The 21362-nt window shown below is 44.5% G+C and overlaps 2 protein-coding genes across 6 annotated transcripts in view; one reads left to right on the forward strand and one right to left on the reverse strand.

Annotated features, from left to right (window-relative positions):
• Positions 1-4544, reverse strand: LOC136717792 (uncharacterized). Of its 5 annotated transcripts, none has more exons than XM_066695312.1 (6): positions 3334-4357; positions 2684-2814; positions 2097-2184; positions 1634-1752; positions 878-1035; positions 1-783 (listed from the first exon to the last, which is right to left on the reverse strand). In XM_066695312.1, the coding sequence occupies exons 1-6, from the start codon at positions 3431-3433 to the stop codon at positions 579-581; spliced, it is 801 nt and encodes a 266-aa protein (XP_066551409.1). In that variant the 5' UTR covers positions 3434-4357; the 3' UTR covers positions 1-578. The 5 variants fall into 5 exon arrangements, with proteins under 5 accessions (XP_066551409.1, XP_066551410.1, XP_066551412.1 ...); XM_066695313.1 differs by having other exon boundaries at positions 2688-2814; positions 3334-3417; XM_066695316.1 differs by having other exon boundaries at positions 710-783; positions 878-932.
• blmh (bleomycin hydrolase) overlaps positions 4491-21362 on the forward strand; it is a 26753-nt gene continuing 9881 nt past the window's right edge. Inside the window, exons 1-11 of the mRNA XM_066695311.1 lie at positions 4491-4605; positions 5730-5927; positions 6198-6307; positions 6575-6716; positions 8152-8240; positions 9410-9502; positions 15782-15937; positions 16756-16914; positions 18029-18096; positions 18926-19043; positions 20045-20114. Of these exons, the coding sequence (XP_066551408.1) occupies positions 4578-4605; positions 5730-5927; positions 6198-6307; positions 6575-6716; positions 8152-8240; positions 9410-9502; positions 15782-15937; positions 16756-16914; positions 18029-18096; positions 18926-19043; positions 20045-20114 (1231 nt within the window). The 5' untranslated portion in view covers positions 4491-4577. The remainder of the gene's footprint in view (positions 4606-5729; positions 5928-6197; positions 6308-6574; positions 6717-8151; positions 8241-9409; positions 9503-15781; positions 15938-16755; positions 16915-18028; positions 18097-18925; positions 19044-20044; positions 20115-21362) is intronic.

Below are 21362 nucleotides of genomic sequence, written 5' to 3' on the forward strand. Positions count from 1 at the left end.
TTTAATTGGAATAGAAAAGTAGTTTATTCAATAATAGCAAAGCGCACCAGAGACGACCAGTCAGGAAGACTCATCTAAAGTTTTGTAGAGCATACAATTATATAGAAGATTACTCCGGGTAAGTTGCTGGGCGGCTTCACAACTTCAATGATATGCCCAGACTTTATCACAGACTTCTTATTTGTCTGCTGTGCTCTACAGGGCTTGGATAAAAATGTTTTTCTAAAATCAGCCACACAGGAACTGTACTAAACCTGGCCGTCCCAGAACAATACACAGAGCTGAAAATACACACGAGTTACACTCTGCTTTCCCATGCTTTAATTGTCAGTATCTAATTCAGGCCACCAAAAATAACTGTGATAACAGTTTCATTTGTACCATTCCTGTGTGTTCTGCATGTAAATGTTTGTGTGAATTTCTCAGGTATAACGACTCTCAATCCCCAGAGAACACAACAATTTTCTGCAGTTCTTATTTTCTGTCTGTGACCGGTCTAGATGCCAAATATGTTCTCTTAAGCAAAGAGTGATAGTTCAAAACAGTTACCACTGAAAGCACCAGTGCATTGCTGGGAATTAACATACTGTTGGGCCCTGGTGGGGCTGGCTCTGGGGTGAGGCGGGGGCGGTGAGGGACAGTGGCAGTCCGGTCAGGTAGCTCAGCAGATCCCTCAGCGTTGACTCTATCTGCAAGCCGCCCAACTTCACCCTCAAGCCGGAGAAGTCGGCCGCCTCCAGAGCCCCCCGGCCTGAGATGGAGTCCGGCTTCACTGCATCACCCCTGTGCACAGAGAGAGAGAGAGACTGTATTTATTGTCTGCTAATACATAATAATAATGTACTGTTCCCCATTGCCAACGGACCAGCGGACTCACAGGGGCTCAGCCAGCAGGACGCGGGTGGCCAGGGCCGAGATGGCGGTAAAGAGGGCTGCGTCAGGGTGCATGTCCGGGTCCAGAGCGAGCAGAGAGGAGAGACGGAGCAGGTGAGTGGGATGCAACACAAATATAGACTGCAGGGCCTGGACGGTATCCTGAAAACACACACACCCTCACACACAGATACAGATGCACACATAAATGCACATAAAATAATCATGGTGGTTACATGAAACAGGTGCCTGGTGTGCTGCTGTCATTGTCCATTATATGATGGGCCCGATCTAGGAAGAACACAGTAAGATACTGCTTTTGTTACATGCTTAAGGGGAGCTCAGTTGAAAAGGAACTAGTTTCTGAGACTGCAGACAGATGGTGGATGACATCATTGAGTGAACTGGATTGTAGGATAAGAGCTGCATTAGCTTTAAACCCTAATGGGCAGAGAATCAGTCACACATGCACTGTAGCTCAGGATGTAGGGGATGTAGCCTTGATTGCTTTCTGCCATCTGCTGTTGGGAAGTGGTATTGCATGTCAGTTCAACTGACACTGGTGTTTACAGCTAAATGTGCCTTTCTTCAACAAATTCAAAGTGATCAAATGTTTTGTTTGTTTTCAATGTTGGCCTTATGGGGAGTAGATACAAATATGGTGAGAGAATTTCCCACTCATATGAATGTGTATGAGTGTGTGGTATGTATGAAGTTGTGTGTATGTTAATATATGTGTGTATGAATGTGTGTCCCGCACCCTCATACTGAGCCGGCCGTCTCGGTCTCTGTCCCAGGTGTTGAAGGCAGTCTTGAAGAGGGCAGCCAGTGGGGGGTCGCAGCGGCAATACGCACACAGGTACTGCATGGCTGACAGGCCTGCCACACACACACACACACACAACACAGAACAAGCACAGGACTTTCACAAGGTCATTGTCACCAGCTAAAACTTCAAAATGTGCATGGAACTTCCCATCTCCACAGACCTTCGTTGTTTCTTTTTTCTGGTACATTGTGATCAAAATGAGTCACACACCTGCAGCTCAACACCAATCATAAAGCGGAGCATGCACAAACATACCTGCTGCCAGGTAATTAATTAAAGGGGAGGTGGACAAAGGGACACTCCCTACAACACAGCCCAGATCGGAAGTAGTGCTGTGTGGACTACAGGGTGCCAGCCACTTCTACTCACTGCAGTCTTGCCCCGAAGCACCTACCTTGCAGGGTGCACAGGTCCATGGGCAACTCAAAGCGTACCAGATGTGTGGACTGCCTGAGTCCAGATGTGCGCCGCTTAGGAGAACTCTGCAAAGCAAGGCCATTGAACATTTACTTAACCTCTGATAACTATCTCACTGAGTCTCTGTTTGTTTGAAGGGTGTTCCAGGCAGCTAAGCATAGACACTTATTAATGCACATTCCTGACTCTAGCATTGGGGTTACAGAAGGGAAGAGAGAGGGAAAGGGGCTTTTTGAACATGTGATAAGGTACCCAGGTTCTCTATGTTTTATTGTGTTCAGCACTAACAGATTCAAGTCTATAAATCACAGCCTGCATGTGTATGCCTCTTCCTTGCCAGTAAAAGCAGTTTAAACATAGGGAGAGAGAAAAAAAAACAATAGATCAGATCAGGGGTGTCCATGGAGTCCCCACCCCCATCACCTCCCCACCCTCTCTCCCCTGTCAGGCCTCTGTCACTCTTTCATTATCTGCCAGTGCCTCAGACAAAGAGGTCTCTGATCCTCCACATTAATCCCCCAAATCCGCAGATTGAAAAAGAGCCGGTCAGATCGCAAATCCCACAGACAATGAGCCCGGTTGGTGAGGGGGTGAGCGGTGGGCTGCGCGAAGGGCTGTCCGTGCCTGCGTTCCCCTCTCCGCCAACCCCTGTCCCCCTCTCTGCCTCGACCATGACACACTTGGCCTCGATGAAACTGCATTGGGAAAAAAATGATTTCACTAGAGGGATAACAAAGACCCCAAGGCAGCCTTACGCGGGAATGTCGTACATATTCCATTTCTTTGGTCATTGCTTGTTTCTAGTTCAATTTGTGCTGCCCACTACAGAAGATCAGATCACGTCATTGTGGTTCATTCTTACATCAATTTACTTGCTGTCCAGATGTAACCCCACTTGCTGTAACAACTGTTATCTGGTATTTTCGTTGACTCCGTTGTATGCATTATGATGTGCTACGTTTTTAAGCCACTCTAAATTGTGAAAAGTGTATTTTTTTTATATTTTTACAGTTTACACTTACAATACAATTGATTTTCAAAGGGACGTACATAAGATAGTGGCTTTGACATGATATTATTATCATTAGTAGTAGCAGTAGTAATAATAGTAATAATAATAATGAAGAAACACAAGATTATTAAATACTTTGTGTTATTTTCATTAATTACAAGATATTTGACTATATTTGTATTTCTTTTCGGATGAGGTTTACCTGCTTCATCCTTGCTGTATGCCCCCTGCCTCCCTTCTCCGTCTCCCAGCCTGCAGGAGTGGCTGAGCTCAGGGTAAATACAACACTGCCAGGTTACCATGGCCGAGTCCTAGCCCTTTGTCACAGACACACCCAGAGCAGGTCCTACTCAACCCACTGTCCCTCTCTCTGGATACATAAGGACTGGTTTTATTTGCATACTGAAGACACATATGTTCTTAGACTAGCTGATTGAACTATCAGTGCTCCCATGTCTGCGTTCCCATTTCCCCTTTTCACCCTCTCTGCCTCGACCACGACACATTTGCCCCCAATGAAACAACTGATTTCACTAGTGAGATAATAAAGACAGAGCACTGAACACTGGAGTGGTTTAAAAACAAGCGCAGTGTAAACTTGCATGAGAGAGCTTTTTGCCAATTTTGCCCAGAATGTGCATAGATTCTGAACCAGATGTGCAAAACTGGTCCAGACTTGCCTACAAAGACTCACAGCTGAAACTGCTGCCAAAGGTGGTTCTACCAAGCATTGACTCAGGGGGTGCATACTTATGCAAGCCACTGTATTTTTAGTGCAATTCCCCCTGTTCTCTACAAGACACTTACAAAAGTCTTGCTAAAGCAGTGGATAAAGCCACATATTTAGAGGTTGCTGCCTCAAACAGTTATGGCACGTTAAAGCGTCATGCATGTTATATATATATATATATATATATATCACTCGACATGGCCAGGTGAACTGGATATAGGAAGTTGCACACAAATGCAAATATAAATATAGAAACATTTCTGCTGAACAAGTGCAGCGAGGAGAGACAGGATACATTAACCCAGAGATGCACAGAAGAAACCGCAAATGCATATGCAATCAGACCCATATACAGGCCATCAGTATTAAATATCGAGCCTGTGGGGGGAAGCAGTAACCAGAATTCAAAAACTCCCGCCGTCTACCCACTTAAAAACGATTTCGCATGCAGACGATTTTTTTTTTTTTTAATTTTTGGAAAATAAATGTCACACTTCCGACAAACTGTGACCTCAAGGTGAGCACGTTATACTGTTTATTAAAATAATAATAATATAAAACCTCAGCGCCTCCGCAGCGAGCGGACAGGCCGGCCGGCGCACCGCGCATCCCGCCTCTGATTTCCTGTTTCCGGGAGCCGACGGCACAAGCAGACGAGCCCGACCGGCCGCCGCGACGAACCGTCAACGAAGCGCTGCCCCGGGTCTGCCAGCGACATGTCGGAGGAGTTCACCGCGGAGTCCGGTGAGCACAGCCGCCCTTTCCGCTTCAGCTGTCCCCGCCACTCACGCCGCACTGGGGCTGGTTTATGCCGAGGTGTCAATCCCAAATCCCCAACTTTCTTTCGCCGGGTTTCCAATTTCAAAACAACTCCATTAAAAAAGCAAGAAGGAAAGAAAATGAAGACCGGCCGGTTCAATGCAGAAACTGCGTCTAAGTTCAGTTTTGGGGTGGGAGACCAGTTTGGCCCCGTTAGAAAAGACGTACTGGCCGCTTATGGCTGTTTAACGAGTAGCGTGTTAAAATGTGCGCCGCCGCTGTTCTCTTTGACCCTCTTGCCCCCGCGGCTGTAGGCGCACAGATGTGAGACCATGTGTAACTGCAGCGCTGCTGGCTTCACTGGGTGCCGGTGTGGTGAGGCCAGATCGGGTGGTTTTCATCCAATTGGGGGGGATTTTGAAGTGTCCTGGGGGAATTAAGGAGAGGACCAGGCACCCTGCACTTAATAAAGTTTCCATCCACAGTCATGTCATCCCGGGCACTGGGATCTGACACAAGGCGTTAGTTTTTGGACCATGCATTTAAGGATGTATTAAAACATGTATACAATGTCAGCTTTTTACTGAATCGGATGTGAATAATGGTCTGTTCTATAATATGAAATGCATAGGCTATATGTTTGCCTGCGTGCATTGCGTTTTAAAACTGCTTAAAAAAATAAATGCATGAAAGCACGTTCAGTTGTGTTTGAATGCTTTTTCCCCCCCTGGTATTTTGAATTTCAGTTCATTGCAAAGAGTGAGATATTAACACTGATCAGATCTTTTGATCTAATAAGTTAAAGACAACATCCACCATAGTGGGGGAAGTGTAACATAAAACGGAGTGCTAATTTAACAAAATGCTTACATTAAGAAATGTCACGTTTCATTCATTCAACAGAAACATTTTATGCATATAAGCGAGTATCTTATGTTATGAGTTGGAAAGATTTCCCTGTCCTCTACAGATACCAACATTTTATTTCTGCTCTACCATGGATCACTGATGTCATCCTGTTAAGAGGCTGGGTCTGAGCTACCCCCTCATGGCCGTGTCTGGACTATCTCCCCCTGATCCCTTTCCCCGGCCCTCTTGTTGCTCCGCAGGCCTGAGCGCTGAGAAGATTGCCTCTTTTACCAAGCGTCTGAAGGCGGAGCCGCGCTTCCTGCTGGCCCAGAATGTGTCCACCTGCAACGACCCCCTGGAGGTGTGTCTGCACAGGAAGACAGTGCAGGACACTGTCCACATCTTCCAACACACCATCCCCACCGAGGGCAAGCCGGTCACCAACCAGAAGAACTCAGGTAGCTGCTCCACACCTTGCTCTGACATTTGCCAATGTTTAGCTTTGTAGAAATCTTCACAAAGGATCATGGAAATGCAAAACAATGCTCCATCTCAGGTATCCGTCAAATACTAGATATTCACATCCCTTCCTTTGCAGGGTGGTGTGGCCCAAAGCACCTAGGTTTTTCATTAGGTGATAATCAATATGTTGACATGTTATAAAGACCCATGCTGTTCTGGAGTGGCAAAGTCTGCACAAAGCTTAGGAAACATTTTGTCCATTTCAGGGAGGTGCTGGATTTTCTCTTGCCTCAATGTGATGCGTCTTCCCTTCATGAAGAAGTTCAACATCGAAGAGTTTGAGTTCAGCCAGTCCTATCTCTTCTTCTGGGATAAGGTGAAGGAGCTCTTTTGTTTCTCTCTCTCTTTTCAAAGCACATTTTCTATTTGGTCCTTTCTCTCTCTCACACACACACAACCTCACTGTCTCCCTTCTTGTGTTATTGTAATTTAAAGAACAGAGGTATGTGACACTCTCTGGACCTGTAGCGCTGCCTTACACCCGTATAAAGGGAACATCAGGGCCAGGCTTGAGAACCACTGCCCCACACTGGGCTGCTGTGAGGCCTGCGGTGCACTAATCTGTCCCGCCCTCCTCCCCCAGGTGGAACGCTGCTACTACTTCCTGCAAGTGTACATAGAGACGGCCCTGCGGAACGAGCCCGTGGACGGCCGGCTGGTCCAGTTCCTGCTCTCCAACCCCACCAACGACGGCGGCCAGTGGGACATGCTGGTCAACCTCATCGGTGAGTGGATGGGACAGCAGCTCCATAGTGCTGAGCTTGAAAACATTTTTATTTTTCATATTTCAAATTACATCTATTAGAATCTTTTTCATTTCACGTTTTCTTTTAGAACGCATATTACTCTAGCAAAGCTAAGCTCCCTTCTGCTCACTCCAAACCTTAACAGAACTAAAAATACACCAGTCAGACCTTTTTATATTAAGTTCTGAAACAGTTCTGCAGTTTTAGAAGTGGAGAAAAATCACCAGGAACGAAATAAGGAAACCATTAGTCAGTTGTTTGCTATATTATTATTATGGAAGATCAATTTAACTGGTAACTCAAAAGATAAGTATTGGAGCAGATTGGGGTCTCTTGTACTAAAATTAGGAGGCCCCAGGATAGAGCAGAAATTAGGAAACTGACCTCAAGGGTTTCAAGGGGTTCTGCATTTCCAACAGTCTTAAGCCCCTTCCATACTAGTTTCTTCTACCTGGGTTGACCCTACCCTGGTTTTGACACGGTGCCCAGTGGGTCGGGTTCGTGCTCTCATACTGTAATTTCAATAAGCAGGTTAGATATCCGGTCACTGATGGAAGCTCACAGTGCTCAGTGGTGTGGTCTGCTTTTTGATCTACTTGGATCTCTCGATTACTTCAATCACACAAGTTATTTGATCAGTTAGTGGATTTTTTATGATTATGATTTAAAGGTATTTTACACCTGATGTCTTTTAAGATTCTGTGGATTTGGATAGACTCCACGTAACCTGATTTTCAGACTGTAGAGAAGCATTCGAGGCATCGAATTAGTCCGCTTTATCAGACCAGTTATGTTAACAGGAACTGTGTGGAGACAAAAGCCAGAACACCCCCAGTTTGAGAGACCTCTGTCTTTGAGGACTGGAGATGTCCTTACCTGAGAGATTCATTCAGCTGGGTCACAACTCCTCAAACAGTCACCACTAGGGGACTAATTTAAGTCAGGCACCACCAATATATAAAAGTGATGTACAAGGAAATTTGTGTCCTCAAACCCTTTCAGTTGCTGTGGTGTTGACCCTTGCAGTCTTAGCACCAACATGTTACAAGACTTCAGCTACATATGAGGAGAAAGTGTTTGACACTAATACACGCACAATTCATTATTTGAAAGTGGCAATAGAGGTTTATTCCATAGCCACTGTACTGTTGAATATCCTCATTCGATTTGGATGTGTCATGTCACAAAAAGGAGGATGTATCGAACCTGTTTGACAATGGGGACTGTATTTCCCACAATGCACCTGTACTGCTTGGAAAGCAAGTCTTTTTCCATTTTATGAGTAACTGAAATGGTTGGGTAAATGTTTTTTTAAACCCAGTAAGATCTGTGCACTCCACTTAAAAGAGAAAAGTATATAGTAAAGAAATAAGATGTAGTGTGCACTTTCTGATTGCGCTCTCTTCCTTTCCAGAAAAATATGGTGTTATCCCAAAGAAGTGCTTCCCAGAATCCCACAGCTCCGAGGCATCCAGGAGAATGAATGACATCCTGAATCACAAGGTGAGGGTGATTCATGCTGCTCACCAAAAAATTAAGCTCCTTCCTTCATCAAGACCGCATCATGAACAACTTTGTCGAACACTTTCGAACCATCAAATTTTGTGTGGCGTGATTAAGTATGCTTTCCCACCGGGCATCTCCTTTACTCTGCCAAGCTCTGTACATAGGCATGAAAGCTCACTGACCTTGTATTTTCTAGGCAATTCTTAGGTGCTCTTGGGTGCTTAGCAAATGCATCTCAGCAGGAAACGTCTTGGTGAAGGTTCATTAGAGTCCAGTCTCTGTGTGGTGCTGATCGTCACCTCTGTTTTGACCTGTTTTGAGTCCCCCCCCGCCACATGTCCTTTAGCCCTGTGCTGTTGGTACTGCTGATCAAATCAAGGGACAGGGGGGAAAAACTGCTGTTTCATCAACCCATTGTTGGTGTTTTTGTTCACGCTCAGATCCACTGCCCTGGTCAATGAATCTCTCCATGTCACGGAACAATGTTGGTATAAGAGGCCTGCTGTTATTTCAGTCTTTAATCGGCAGGAGAGGTTTAAGCAGTGGTTAATACAAGCAGTGACTCTAGATGTCTTTGAGCATGGGTCTTGCCCCACAGTTGTGTAATGAGCTGCTAGTAATTTTTAGAACTGCAAAGTGTCTTCTCACCTTTCCATGCCCCTGTAACACTTAAGAAACCAGTGTGTTGTATGCATCAACAAAGTCCAAAATAATTTTACAGGTTTGGAAAAAATGTACAATCCCAGTTTTCAACACCTCTGTCTGTAACCCATAAGGCTTTGTGGCACCCTGGGTTCCTGAGGACTCTGGACTCTTCTTTATTAAATTACACCTGTAGTGAAATCTAAGCTTGGCTTCTATTTGAAATGCAATCACTGTAATGTGTAATATTTTTTTTATAGTGATGTCTTTACCCTTTTAATATTGTGCATAGCAGAACATTGTGTGTTAATGATTGTAGGACCTTGGACAGAGACTTCTGCTAAATAATTCTATTAAGAAGCATCCCATTAAGAATACAAGAAGCTCTTTTGAAAGACTTGTTCCAGTTCTTGTCACAACAATAATCGAATCTCTGGAGCCCAGACTCCAGACAGTTTGTCTGCTTTGGAATAATCTACTTTGTGTTTGAATGAGCCTGACGTGATTTCCATTCTGTGTTGCAGCTCAGGGAGTACTGCCTTCGACTGAGGAACATGGTAGCCAGCAACGCGACTAAAGCCGAGCTCTCTGAGACTGTGGACACCATGATAGAGGAGGTAATGAGGAGGTTTTATAACCTGCAGCCTACAGCACGTGTTACACTCACCACGCAGAAAACATTCAGTTGAATATAATTTTCATCCCCAAACAGGTTTATGCAAAGTTGCGCAAAAAAATCTTTGGATTTTCCAGCACCAACTGTAGGCTTGCTTAAGAGCTTGCAAGTCATATAATAGCAAAGCAGTGTGGAGTCCAACCGCTCTCTGCTGGCTCCAATATTCTTGCACTTGCTCATAGTTTATTAATTTGATCCACTTAATTGAACCCTTGGCTGGTCAGAGAAACAGGATAGTCTTTCAGATTTTCTCGGAACACGTCCACTTGCATGCGTTCCATGAGATCTTGCCACCCTCAGGCTTGCGATCACATGTTCTGTAGATGAGTCTGTCATCTTAGATTACAAGAAAAAAGCAGATGTTTCCCAAAGTTTTAGGTTTCAAACACTGTGTCCAGACAGTGCAGCGTTTCTCCAGGTGACGGCCACATGGGGGAGCTCTGTGACAACACATGGAGTTGGGCTGTAGATGCCAGGGCCTCCGCAAGTCTGTTTATTCCCATGTGTCTGCAAAATAAACATCTTAGTAGCTTTTTTTTTTAATATAATATTTTTTAGTTTTTAGATTCTGCGGTATCTGTTACATATATAGAGCGTTATTTAATGTATCCAGTTAATCAGCTTATCAGACCAATTATAATGATTGTGAGTCGTCTTTCTAGGAAATTGGCAATGGCTCAGCAAACAGGAGAATGAGGGGGAAGATAGAACCAAGTGTCCAAAAAGCTGTGGTTCCTACAGAATTAGTTTTTTCCTCTCCAAATAAGTTCTTAGCAAGGAATCGGAGTCACACAGGGGTTAGTGGTGTGCTGAGAATTCCAGGTACTAACTGCTGGTTATGAAGATGAGGGAAAGAGCGGTGCATGGCGGGGCTATGTGAACAGGGTTTTCTGGGAAGGGGGTTGTACTGACACTGATCTGGATGGTAAACACTGTAGTAAACCCTGAGTCACTGTAGGAATTGTAAAGAAATACAGCATACTCCCAGTTCCTAAGCTTTTGTTTTCTCTGTGTAATTATCTGCAGCTAATCCAGATGAAGGTCAATATATCATTTTGCTGATCATTTTAATCCCTCTTGTCAGCAGAATTGGGATGTTTGTGCATCTTTGCTTACAAGTGCACAGGGACTTGCCAGTATAGGTAGTAGGTCTTTTTAGTAGGTCAGCTTATTCATCTTGCGTGTGTCTTTGTTATTGTTTCTTTGTATACAACTGCCTTTCTTTGCAGAGGCAGGCCGTGTTGAGAGATTGCAGCCTCACTTTGAAATAATGAAATCCCACGACAATCCCCCCTGTGTTATTTCTGTTTGGACACCAATGAGTGAGTGTGCTAGCTGCTGCGCTGACTGCATGCTATGCAAGCAAGATGTTATCTCGCACCCCAGCTCTCCTGTGTGAATAGTCGGCTCCGCTCGGGACCCGCTCCTGCCAAAAGCAAATGCATCGCGTTATATGAGAGACGGCTGTGAGGATCTGAAGACGGACTGTGTTCGTTGCAGAGCATTGTGGAGAAATGCACACAGAGCAAAATCCATCCTCTTTAAACAGTAGATGGAGAGATGCATTGTGTTGGCTGCGGTGCCATTAGTGTACACTATCCAGGTGTAGCCCCGCGTGACCGTCTGAGTGCAATGCCTTGCTAATGTGCTGTAATAAGCGCAGATTGTATCTAATATGCTCTCGGTGAAACACCCATTGACCGGGGTCTCCAGAATTTAATTCAGCTGCTCCCCTACCCCCAGTGCATGTGGAGACTGTGTTAAGATGCATTGAAAACCTGATTAAAGTCCTTGCAAGGCTTTGATGTCAATCCTGCAAAACATCACCCTCCTCCCCACACACGCAGACACGCACACCCACACTTGTTTTCGGTTGATGCCTGTCAGGGCTATTTGGTTAATTGTGTTCTGTTTACACAGGGCTGAGGAAATCATCTGTGTTTTGAAGTTTTCAGTGTCTTTACATGTAAAGGGAAACATTTAACACTCGACATATAAATGTGCTCAGATTTATTTTTTTCCAAGGGTGGCTGTTGCCTTTTAATGGAAAATCATGTGGTTTTTGTGTATAAAAGAGGCCATTTTAATCAAGTGACTTTTTCATTCCTTATTTTTTTGTTTCTTTTTAATTTAACCACTCCCAAATGCCTGTTGTGAGTGTAGCTTCTCCTTTCACAAGATTAGATGTAAATTGATTTAAATTGCTTGGGAAATGGGAAATCTTATCTTATTTTGTTGGTGCTAATATTTCTTAGTTGTAGTAAAAGTATTTTGTGCACTCTGGGAATACAATAGGAGCAGAGTTTCTCTTGTCAGTAGCCTGAGGCAGTTTTATTTATGAAGCGGGCCAAAGAAAATCTATTGCAAGAATGTTCCAAGAGATGAGTGAATTACAGCTAGTGTGGAATGCAATTCTAGTTTTAGAATTGCAGATATTGGAAGACTATTTAATAATAACAAAAAAAAAAGTAAAACATTTATAACACTTATTTTGTATGCAAACTCAACAGAAGCTTTTCCAGCCGTACTGCATTATGAATTTCATTATTCGCTTCACAAAGAGGAGGACATATTGAACAAATTGAATGTTTGACATTGAGTATTTCCCATAATGCATTGGTACCTCTGGTAAATCAATAATGAGGCATGTACTGATTTATTTTCATCGTATGGGTAACTGAAATGGTTCAATGGATAAAACGATTTCATGAATAAATATTACATTCGAACTCGTGCTTAATGACCACTGCAGTGCAAAGCAAGGATTCAAATGCTTTCAAGTAATTAGTCCAGGCATGGGGAAATTAAATCTGGCGGGGAATCATTCTTTCACACTGGCACTTCCACCTTGATGGCTGACAAGTTTCTGACACAACTATACATGAGCCAGGCTCTATAAACAAAAAGACAGAAAATACCCTGACAGAACCAAAGTAAATCACTGCTTCTGAGGTGTTATTCTTAGAGCTGAACACATTTGTCACAGGAGGGACGCCTAATGTGCAAGCACTTCATGGTGGGGGGGTACTTCACAAAAAACTATTGCAGATAATGTGTTCCCCTCATCATTTCCTTAAGGAAGTGTCTTGTGTGGTACCCCCAGGATCCCTGAAGCCTGGCCATTCTGCATTTATAGTAATGACATTTTACTGTTTTTGTTTTTCCCCTCTACCTGCTCGAAAGCCTGAAAATAAGAGTGTAATAGCTTTCCTAAGGTGGTAACAGCCTTGGGCTGTGGGGAAGCTGAAGGAGAGCTGAAACACACTCCTGGCTGACCTGCACCGAATTTACAGCCTCATTACTTGTTCGCCTCCACTGCTGCAAATGGGCTGACCTCTATTCCCCAGCGCAGGGGCTTGTATATCCTTTATCTGTCCTCAAATCTCAGGGCTGGCCAGTTCTAGTCCTCCAGGGCCCAATTTGTTTCTGGGTTTCATTCCACCTCATGTCTCTGACTTAATTGAAGTCATTATTAGGATAAAAAGTCAAACCGCCCTTTTTTTTCCAATGTCTTAAACAGTTGCTAATCGAAAGGTACCTAGACCTCCAGACACCCCCCAGAGGAGTGCAATTGCACACTGCTGCTATATTTCTCTTCCTTTAGTGATAGTAAATGCTTGTGTATATAATCCTTAATATGTGTTGTTGCCTCTTTGCCCTCTGTGGGCTACAGATGTTTTTTCTTTAAGATGGGGCTTTCATAGCTTCAGTTATTAACATGAGTGTTCTGGTAGTTTTTTTATTCTTTTCAAACACAAACAACAAAGTCTTGTGCCAGTAAGAATGATGGTGTTGCCACAATATGCTTTCCTAATTTTGGTCAAAAGAACTGGCAAGGCGATCTTTTTTCTTGCTTGTGATTTTGCATGATCACCCGACCATCGCCCTGCTCCCCCATTAGCTCCCTGCAAATTAGCTTTCCAACAAACCAGATGCTAAGGGAATTTTAAAACGGTAGTAAAATCTTATTTTTTTGGTTTGTGTGTGTATATTTTCTCCTACAGAATTTGCCCTCCATTGTCCGTCACCAGCCTCCTCTTTGGACAAAATAATTCCCAACTAAAGAAATAACATTGTGGCAACATTGCAATGAAGTGAACTTAAAAGCCTGTAACCTTGTAACACTGTATCACAAATTTGTAAACTCCAGGGGCAGCTGTCAAAACATTGTTAAATAACACTCTAGCATTACATTATATTAACTAAATCCCAGCGAAAATCTATTGACAAGTTACAAAAATAGAGAATTAGTCCGATGGAAAAACTGTTAACAAATTACAACCATGGTCGTCTTATGCCCTGCTGGCCAGTAAATCTGAGGCCGGCAGATTCCTTTGCCAGCCTCCCCTGGTCACTAAACAAAAGTCTGTGTTCAATCCAGGCTATTTTAAAATGGGGTCGGCTGCCCATTATTAAGGGAAAGCGATTTTGAGCTAGGGGTCATCTTTGGCTTGTAAGCGATGGTCCAAAAGCCGTTTTCTCCAGCGAAATATATGTCCCGTTTGGGCGTTTTTTCGTTTTTTCCACATTGAGGCAGATGTTTCAATATTGACACATTGGTCTTTCTGACGTCACCAGGAGCGTTGTGCCCGTCCCCCCCAACTTTTGAAGTGAGAATAGGCTCCTCTGTTTGGAGTGAGCGAGAATTTATTTAGCTGGTGAAAGGAACGAAGGAATGGGGAGCACGATGGGGGGGCAACGGGCCGAGCGCTATTTTTGTCCATGCCACCTGTGCCCAGTGTACACTGGGTACACAGCACTCTCAAAAAACAAAACGGCTGGGCTGGCATTTACTCTACGCCACGGGAGAGCCCTGCGTGAAAACAAATAACAGAGAGAACGGCCGGATTGAAGAGCCAGTGGAAAACTTGATGGGTGTGTGTGTGGGGGTCTTATACACACATGTGAGTGTCTGTTAGTATATGCGTGTGCGAGAATGTATGTGTTTAGAAAGACGTTCTGATTAGGAAAATAAATAGCCCAAAAATTGAAGAAAAGGAAGGAAATTCCATAGATTTCTGTATCAGTGCTGGAAACTTCGGCCTCTGAGAAGCGTGTGGGAGCAGTCTGATTAAGCACAGAGAGGAGCAGACTTTAATGACCGTTGCCATGCGGAGACCAATTAGCAGAGCCCTGTGGCCAGAGAAAGTTTGTTACTGTGCTGTTTGATGACGGGGGTACAGTACGCCACAGCCGTGCAGCTTATAAATAATCCTTGAAAAATTATTCCGTTGTTGTTTTTTGGTTTCTTCGACCTTTTGCTTTTGATTTAAATTCCCCTTGGCGTGAGTTGGTCTTGATGATCCCCACTGTTGTTCGGGGTCGCTCCGGACTGCAGACGTCTGGTGCGTGCAAATCCTACAGCCTTGGAATAAGTTGACAACATGTGCAAATAAACTTGGGTCTTTGTGGTGTGGTTGTGAGGGATACAGGTGGAGTTACTTGATGGGAGACCAGGCATCCTTCTTGACAGTGGGTACTCCGTGATCAGACCCATACGCAGTGTAGATGAGAGTTTTCAGCAAGAGTGCCAAGCTGCACGTCTCTGTTGTCATGGAAAGACTACTCGACTCATTTATGGCCATTAGTTTCAGTTCTCTGTGTTACAAAGCCATGCTGTTTTATCATCCATGACCCACCATTACATTTTTGTTTGCTCTTCAGAAAGCAGTGCATAATTTGACATCCTACCATTACAGTTACAGGACTGAGCTACACGTAGGTCTCATACATACATTAACAATTGCGCTCACCAGTCAGTGGGGTTTATAAACTGCATCTGCGCTTTCAGATTGATGGTGAAGAAAAGGGATGGAAAAGTGATATTTGGCAATTTTGGGGGGATTTGTGTCCAGTGTTGAACTTAATGTCTGGAGGCCATCTAGCTTAACCTAATTGTCTTCCCCAGCCCATACAGAAATACATTTATTTATTTGTTCCTTCATTGGATCAAGTGGTCCTGCGACCAAGGAACCATTGCTCTCCTACATGGAAATGACTGAGCTTTCTTTTATTGTGGCATATGCATACTGGAAAAAGTTGTAAACTGCCCTATTTGCTGTACGTCTTCAGCTGATCTCAAGGGCAGCTTTCCTGGCTCTGGGATCTAAGGCGTTCTTGCAACAGGAATGATATCCATCATCCCAGCAGCCCCTTTTTTGGCTATGGCCTTTCTCATGCTCCTGTGTTTGACCTTCTCTTGTGTGCGTTTGTGTGGCAGGTGTTCCGAGTGGCCAGTGTGTGCCTTGGCAGTCCTCCGGAGACCTTCTGCTGGGAATATCGGGATAAGGACAAGAACTTCCACAGACTTGGACATCTCACCCCTCTGCAGTTCTACAAAGAGCATGTCAAACCCCTGTACAACATTGAGGACAAGGTGCATAGCGTACTCTCATTCACTTGCGCGTGTAGCCTGGGAAACCATTCCGCAGGGCTGGAACGCATCGATACACTTCTGCATTGGTGTACATACACGCACAAACACACTTACACACCAAACTTTATTGTGCACAGAGACACAGCTGTGGGTCCTGGTCTAGGTGAGCCCAAGATGTAAATCATTCTTAAGCCCAGTCATGAGAAAATTAAGAAAAAAGTTTATATAAAATAAAAAATTTAAATTTAAAAAAAGATGTCTTTCAATTCCATTTATGTTGCGGTTTTTCCTCTTTGTCTAGGGATTTCTTGCTGTGCTAGACAAGTCTTGTTCTACAGCTTTATTTCTGCTTTACACTGTATAGTGTATATTTACACTGAGTAAAACGCAAAAAGCTGAACAATGGGAATATATCACCCCCACTCTATATCACCTTCACTGGCTCCCAGTAAAATTCTGTATAATTTACAAGATTTTACTCCTCACTAATAAGGCCCTACATGGCCTTGCCATTTCATATCTCTCTGATCTTCTCCATGCATACTCCCCATCTTGTAGTCTGGATTACTCATTCCCAAAACAAAGATTGTGCGCTATTGGGGACTGGACTTTCAGTGCCCCTACCCCAAAACTTTGTAATTCCCTTCCCCTAGTTACCCATAATGCTGATTCCATGTATAAATAAATAAATACATAAATATCCAGCATATGGCACTTAACATATGTTGAGAAGGAAGGAGGTGTGACCGTAGCGTGGTGGTCAGTCTCTGAGTGGGTGTTCGTTCTTGATAGAGACCCTTTCTCCTGATGCCCAACAGATCTGCCTAGTCAATGACCCCCGGCCCCAGAACCCCTATGGAAAGCTGTACACAGTGGAGTTCCTGGGGAACATGGTTGGTGGACGGAGGACGCAGTACAACAACCAGTCCATCGACCTCCTCAAGAAAGCTGCTGCGGACTCCATCAAAGACGGAGAGGTGGGTTCTTTAAGCATTTGACTGACTGATTGATTGATCTGATTGATTTTGGTCTTGGTTGACAATCATGGGAGCAAAAAGGAATACCACCTGCATATTTTGCACTTCCTCCAGTTCTGATGTTGAGCACTGGTATTTCAGGGAAAGGGCTACGGTTTTGGACTGGGGTTAGGGTAGGGTGTGTGCGTGTGTTCTGCTTCTCAGAGGAAGTGCGTGTGAGGTATTCGTGTTATCCTTTGTGGTATTCATCCACAAATTAATTGGGAATAGTGCCCGTCACTGTAAAGTAAAACCCTTTTTTTTATTTTCATGGAAAAACCAAGATGCCATGTGCCTTTGTTCAAAGGCCAAGGATGCACGATGAAGACTCGTTGCATCCTCACCACAGCCCTAAAAACATCTGGATAGGTAGAAATGTGTGGGGAAATTCAGTATGAAGGGTGGGGTGACCAAGCCGCAGAGTGAACTTGAAAACCGGTGAGAACGTCATGGAAAATGTCCCTGGGTGAAATTAACCTTGAGCGCTAATTGTAGCCCGGATGTGCGCACGTAGAGGACGCTCAGTGGCCGTCCCTGCATCTTGACACACCGACAGGATTGACACGTCTCCTTTGTCCATGAAGAGCCTGCTAGCAATATGAACCGCAGCACTTTAACTGCACGCCCAGAGCTCGCTTGAATGGCATGTCTACTGTGTGCCGTGCTCTGCTGTCAGATTATGCAACCGTAGTGTACTGAGATTCTTATCCATTGACGCGATGTGTTATGTGTTTGTTTCCGAGCAGGCTTGGCAGAGAAAGATCCCTGTTCCCCCAGAGCTCCCAACATATTAACTCAATTATGTAAATTAAACTGGAAAACAGCGATGGGAGGCCAAGCCTGGTTTGTCCATGAAATGCAAAACGTGAACTAGAAGGCCTAATGAAGTAATTGGACTGACTCGATATTTGTACATACCCTAATGGCTTCTTTCCTGTACCGATTTCTCACATGTTTTGATTAGTTTCCTTAGCAACCTTATGGTGCTTCCCCACTCAGATGCCTCTCCAGGTTTGGGCTGACGTTGCGCAGTGTCAGGGAGTGACTGGGTTTCTTTATTCTCCCCCCAATTCAGGCTGTCTGGTTCGGCTGTGACGTGGGCAAGCACTTCCATGGCAAGCTGGGCATCAACGACATGAATGTGTGAGTGTGGGTGTGTTTTGCACTGGGGGGAAAATAGGTGTCGTTTAGTTCCTTCAGCTGATCAGTTGATGCTTTGTGCAGTAGCTTGGTCAAGGACTGTTGCCTTCCTCTGAAATGTGAATCATTCCATAAAGGACCTCTTCACTGCTCTCTGGTGTGTTTTTGCATGCTGGTAAATAAGTCATGACCGTAGGGGTAGTGTCATGACGTTTTGAAGGTGGTCATGTCTGGGTACAGTCTTCAACCACGATCAACACAACTATAAAGGTCCAAAGCAGGAGTCATGCACTGAATACAGTATTAACCACAATGCTCTGAATGTGTAATGCAGCCAGACCATCTTAAAAGAAGTCATGACACAATCTCTGCTGTCACATCTTTTTACCAGTCTGTAAACAGTCTTTGAATGGTAATACAGGTTGTGTTTGTGAATATGGATCTGAGTTATAGTGGAAGCATTCAACTTGTGTCTGAATCTGTGTATTTCTTTGTGTGTGTTTCTGTGCTTGAAGGCACTCCAGTCTGCTTTTCAACCGTAGCCTTTTTCAATATGTTTAAAACACATTTCACAAAGCAAATTATTTGTATACTTTTTCTGTAATGCCTATTTAGCCTTAAATTATCCATTTTGCAGCAATAGTTTACTTGGATATTAAATATTTTCCTTTTTGAAAGACTTTGTGTCCCTCATTTTAATTCAATCTGGGTTAAATCTGCCTACGGGACACATAATGAGTTTGTGCTGTAATGCAGGGTGATGTGTTAATTGACAGCTGTTTAGGATATAAAAATGTATAAATAAATTGTGTGTGTGTATGTGATTCCACAGCTTTAACCACGAGCTTGTGTTTGGCATCTCTGTGAAGAACCTATCCAAGGCAGAGCGTCTGATCTTTGGAGACTCACTGATGACCCACGCCATGATCCTGACCGCAGTCACTGACAAGGTATCCACATGCATTCCTTCTCATAAACTGGCAACATTCACTACGAAAAATGAGACGGGGATCATGTTGGTGTTTCTTTAACTTAAGTACCATTTAGCATGATACTTCCTAGTACACTGGCTTATAGATCTGGGCAATGTGGTTGAAAGAACAGTCAGCCTTGTTTTCTTATTCCATGCGTTCGCCTGCCTGTGGGTTTAAATCGTGTCGGACAGCTGGTACCTATGGTTTTAATCTGCGGAGGGATCGGTTTCACTGTCTTAGGAATACTTGTCTGGTGTGGTCTCTGCACATCTCTGTTTCTGCGTCACAAGCAGCCACCCTGTTTATATTACTTAACTAGCAGTAGTTATTGAAATTACTGTCAATTTCCCCCATAAGTCACCCCAGCTGCCCACATCCTGTGAGCGATGTTCCAAAATATTTGTTGCATCTGGACTAATTCCCTTCACAATCCCCCTCCCCTCCTGCCCCACTCGGTTACTCTTCGGAGTGAAATGAGTTGCTCTCCTCACGACAGCCCGTCATTCTCCCGCAGATGCAGAGGTGGTTTGGCAGTGCGGATGCCAGACCGAGCATTACGTAATCTTGTCTGTTTAGCACCCATCTAGCCAAGAGCTCCACTGAGCGATCTTGGACACTCGAAGGGCTTACTCTCTGGGTGTGTAGGCAGTAGGAGAGGGGTGATTGGTCATGTCATCCAGTCTCGAATTCTAGACCGCAGCCCTGTTCTAGCTTCAGTTGCTACCTGTGCCTCAGTCTGATCTTGACAGTAGATATTATAGCTATGGAGTGTCACACCTACTCAAACCATTGCAATCTAGGCCCTATGGTCCTGACAGACTGTGGGAGTTTGAAGGGGATGAATCCAAAATGTAACCACGCTTCACAATGCTACAGTCTTGCCAGTCAACACTATGTCTTTTCCTATTGAGCATCCGTGCAAACCTGGAACCTATCCACTCCTAACACTCTCTCTCTCTCTCTCTCTCTCCCCAAAGGAGGAAAAGGATGGAGTGTACGAGAAGTGGAGGGTGGAGAACTCGTGGGGCGATGACCGGGGGAACAAAGGTACTGCTCTTAGCTCATGTCTGTATGGGGCCATTAACCCAGAGCACGTCCCCGGAGCCATGGGGCTGTAACGGCACCACTGAGGGCACAGGAAGCTCTATAATGTGTCTAGGTATTCATGTTAAGGGGTTAGGGCTAGGGTCGGATGATTTTAAGTATGTACTCCAGAATGCCTATGCACGGGGACTCCGGAATGCCAGCTGCACTCCAATCATGGCCCTGCTATTGCCAGCTTTGGCCAGGACTGCCCAGGGGAGGGTGGCCTACGATTGGCTGAGCACTTGCCAAGGCGATGGAAATATCAGATGGCTAATCCTCTGCGTGTGTATATACAAGTTATTATACTGATTAGAACAAAAAAGGAAAATAAAATCCAGCCTAAATTTCACACTGCGAGTTCTCTCTCCCTGGGAGGTGCCGAGCAGCCCTGTACCGCACGGCCATTCCAGACCACAGAGCCCCAACCCTCGGGCCGAACAGCCACAGTTGTTTGCACCCCATTTCTTTCATACTAGGGATTAGCTGTGAAGGACCCCCAGCTAGGATTGTTACAGTTCTCTAATTGATTCTTCGTCACAAGCCTGCTTTCATTATTCCAGGCACGTGGCTGCCAATCGTGCATTGCTCAGCTTAAACCCAGGAGACCAGTCCTTTGGATACAGCTGGTTTACACTGAGTTACAGCTTGCATTGACTTTTTTTCAGTTCCAATCAACAAGAAAAAATGTAAAAACAACCATGTTTATTTATGGACCCTGTTTATACGAACGGTGCACAGAAAGATCAGAAATCACTTAATTTTGATCACTATATGTAGCTGAGAAAAGAGAAAGTAAATCTTCAACAGCTGGTTACAAAAGCTTCATGTGTCGGACAGTGCAGACAGAAACAGCTAAGTGGTCCCTGACTGAAGCCACAGCTAATTAGTTTGCCCGCTCCATTTGAAGATGCCGATTTCAATCCCCCTGAAAGGCCAGAGCGGTTTTCCACTGTCCCCGCAGCATTGTCACGATCCGTGCACCTCGGAGCCCCCAAAGCCTATGAAGCCGTGCCAGCTCCTGCCAAGTAACCCCCTCCCTCCTCCCTTATTGTGGCAGTAATTAGCCAGACTAATTCCCATCATGTCGGAGAGCGCGGAGTGCAAGAGGGGCAGCGACGGATTGGGGGGCGGATTTCTGTGAGTCCTGTGTAGCCACATTCCTGTGCAGATTAAAAGGGAGTTTGTGATTTGGAGTTTAATCTCATCACA

This window comes from Amia ocellicauda, chromosome 22 (genome assembly GCF_036373705.1).
Source record: "Amia ocellicauda isolate fAmiCal2 chromosome 22, fAmiCal2.hap1, whole genome shotgun sequence".
Classification (NCBI taxonomy): domain Eukaryota; kingdom Metazoa; phylum Chordata; class Actinopteri; order Amiiformes; family Amiidae; genus Amia; species Amia ocellicauda.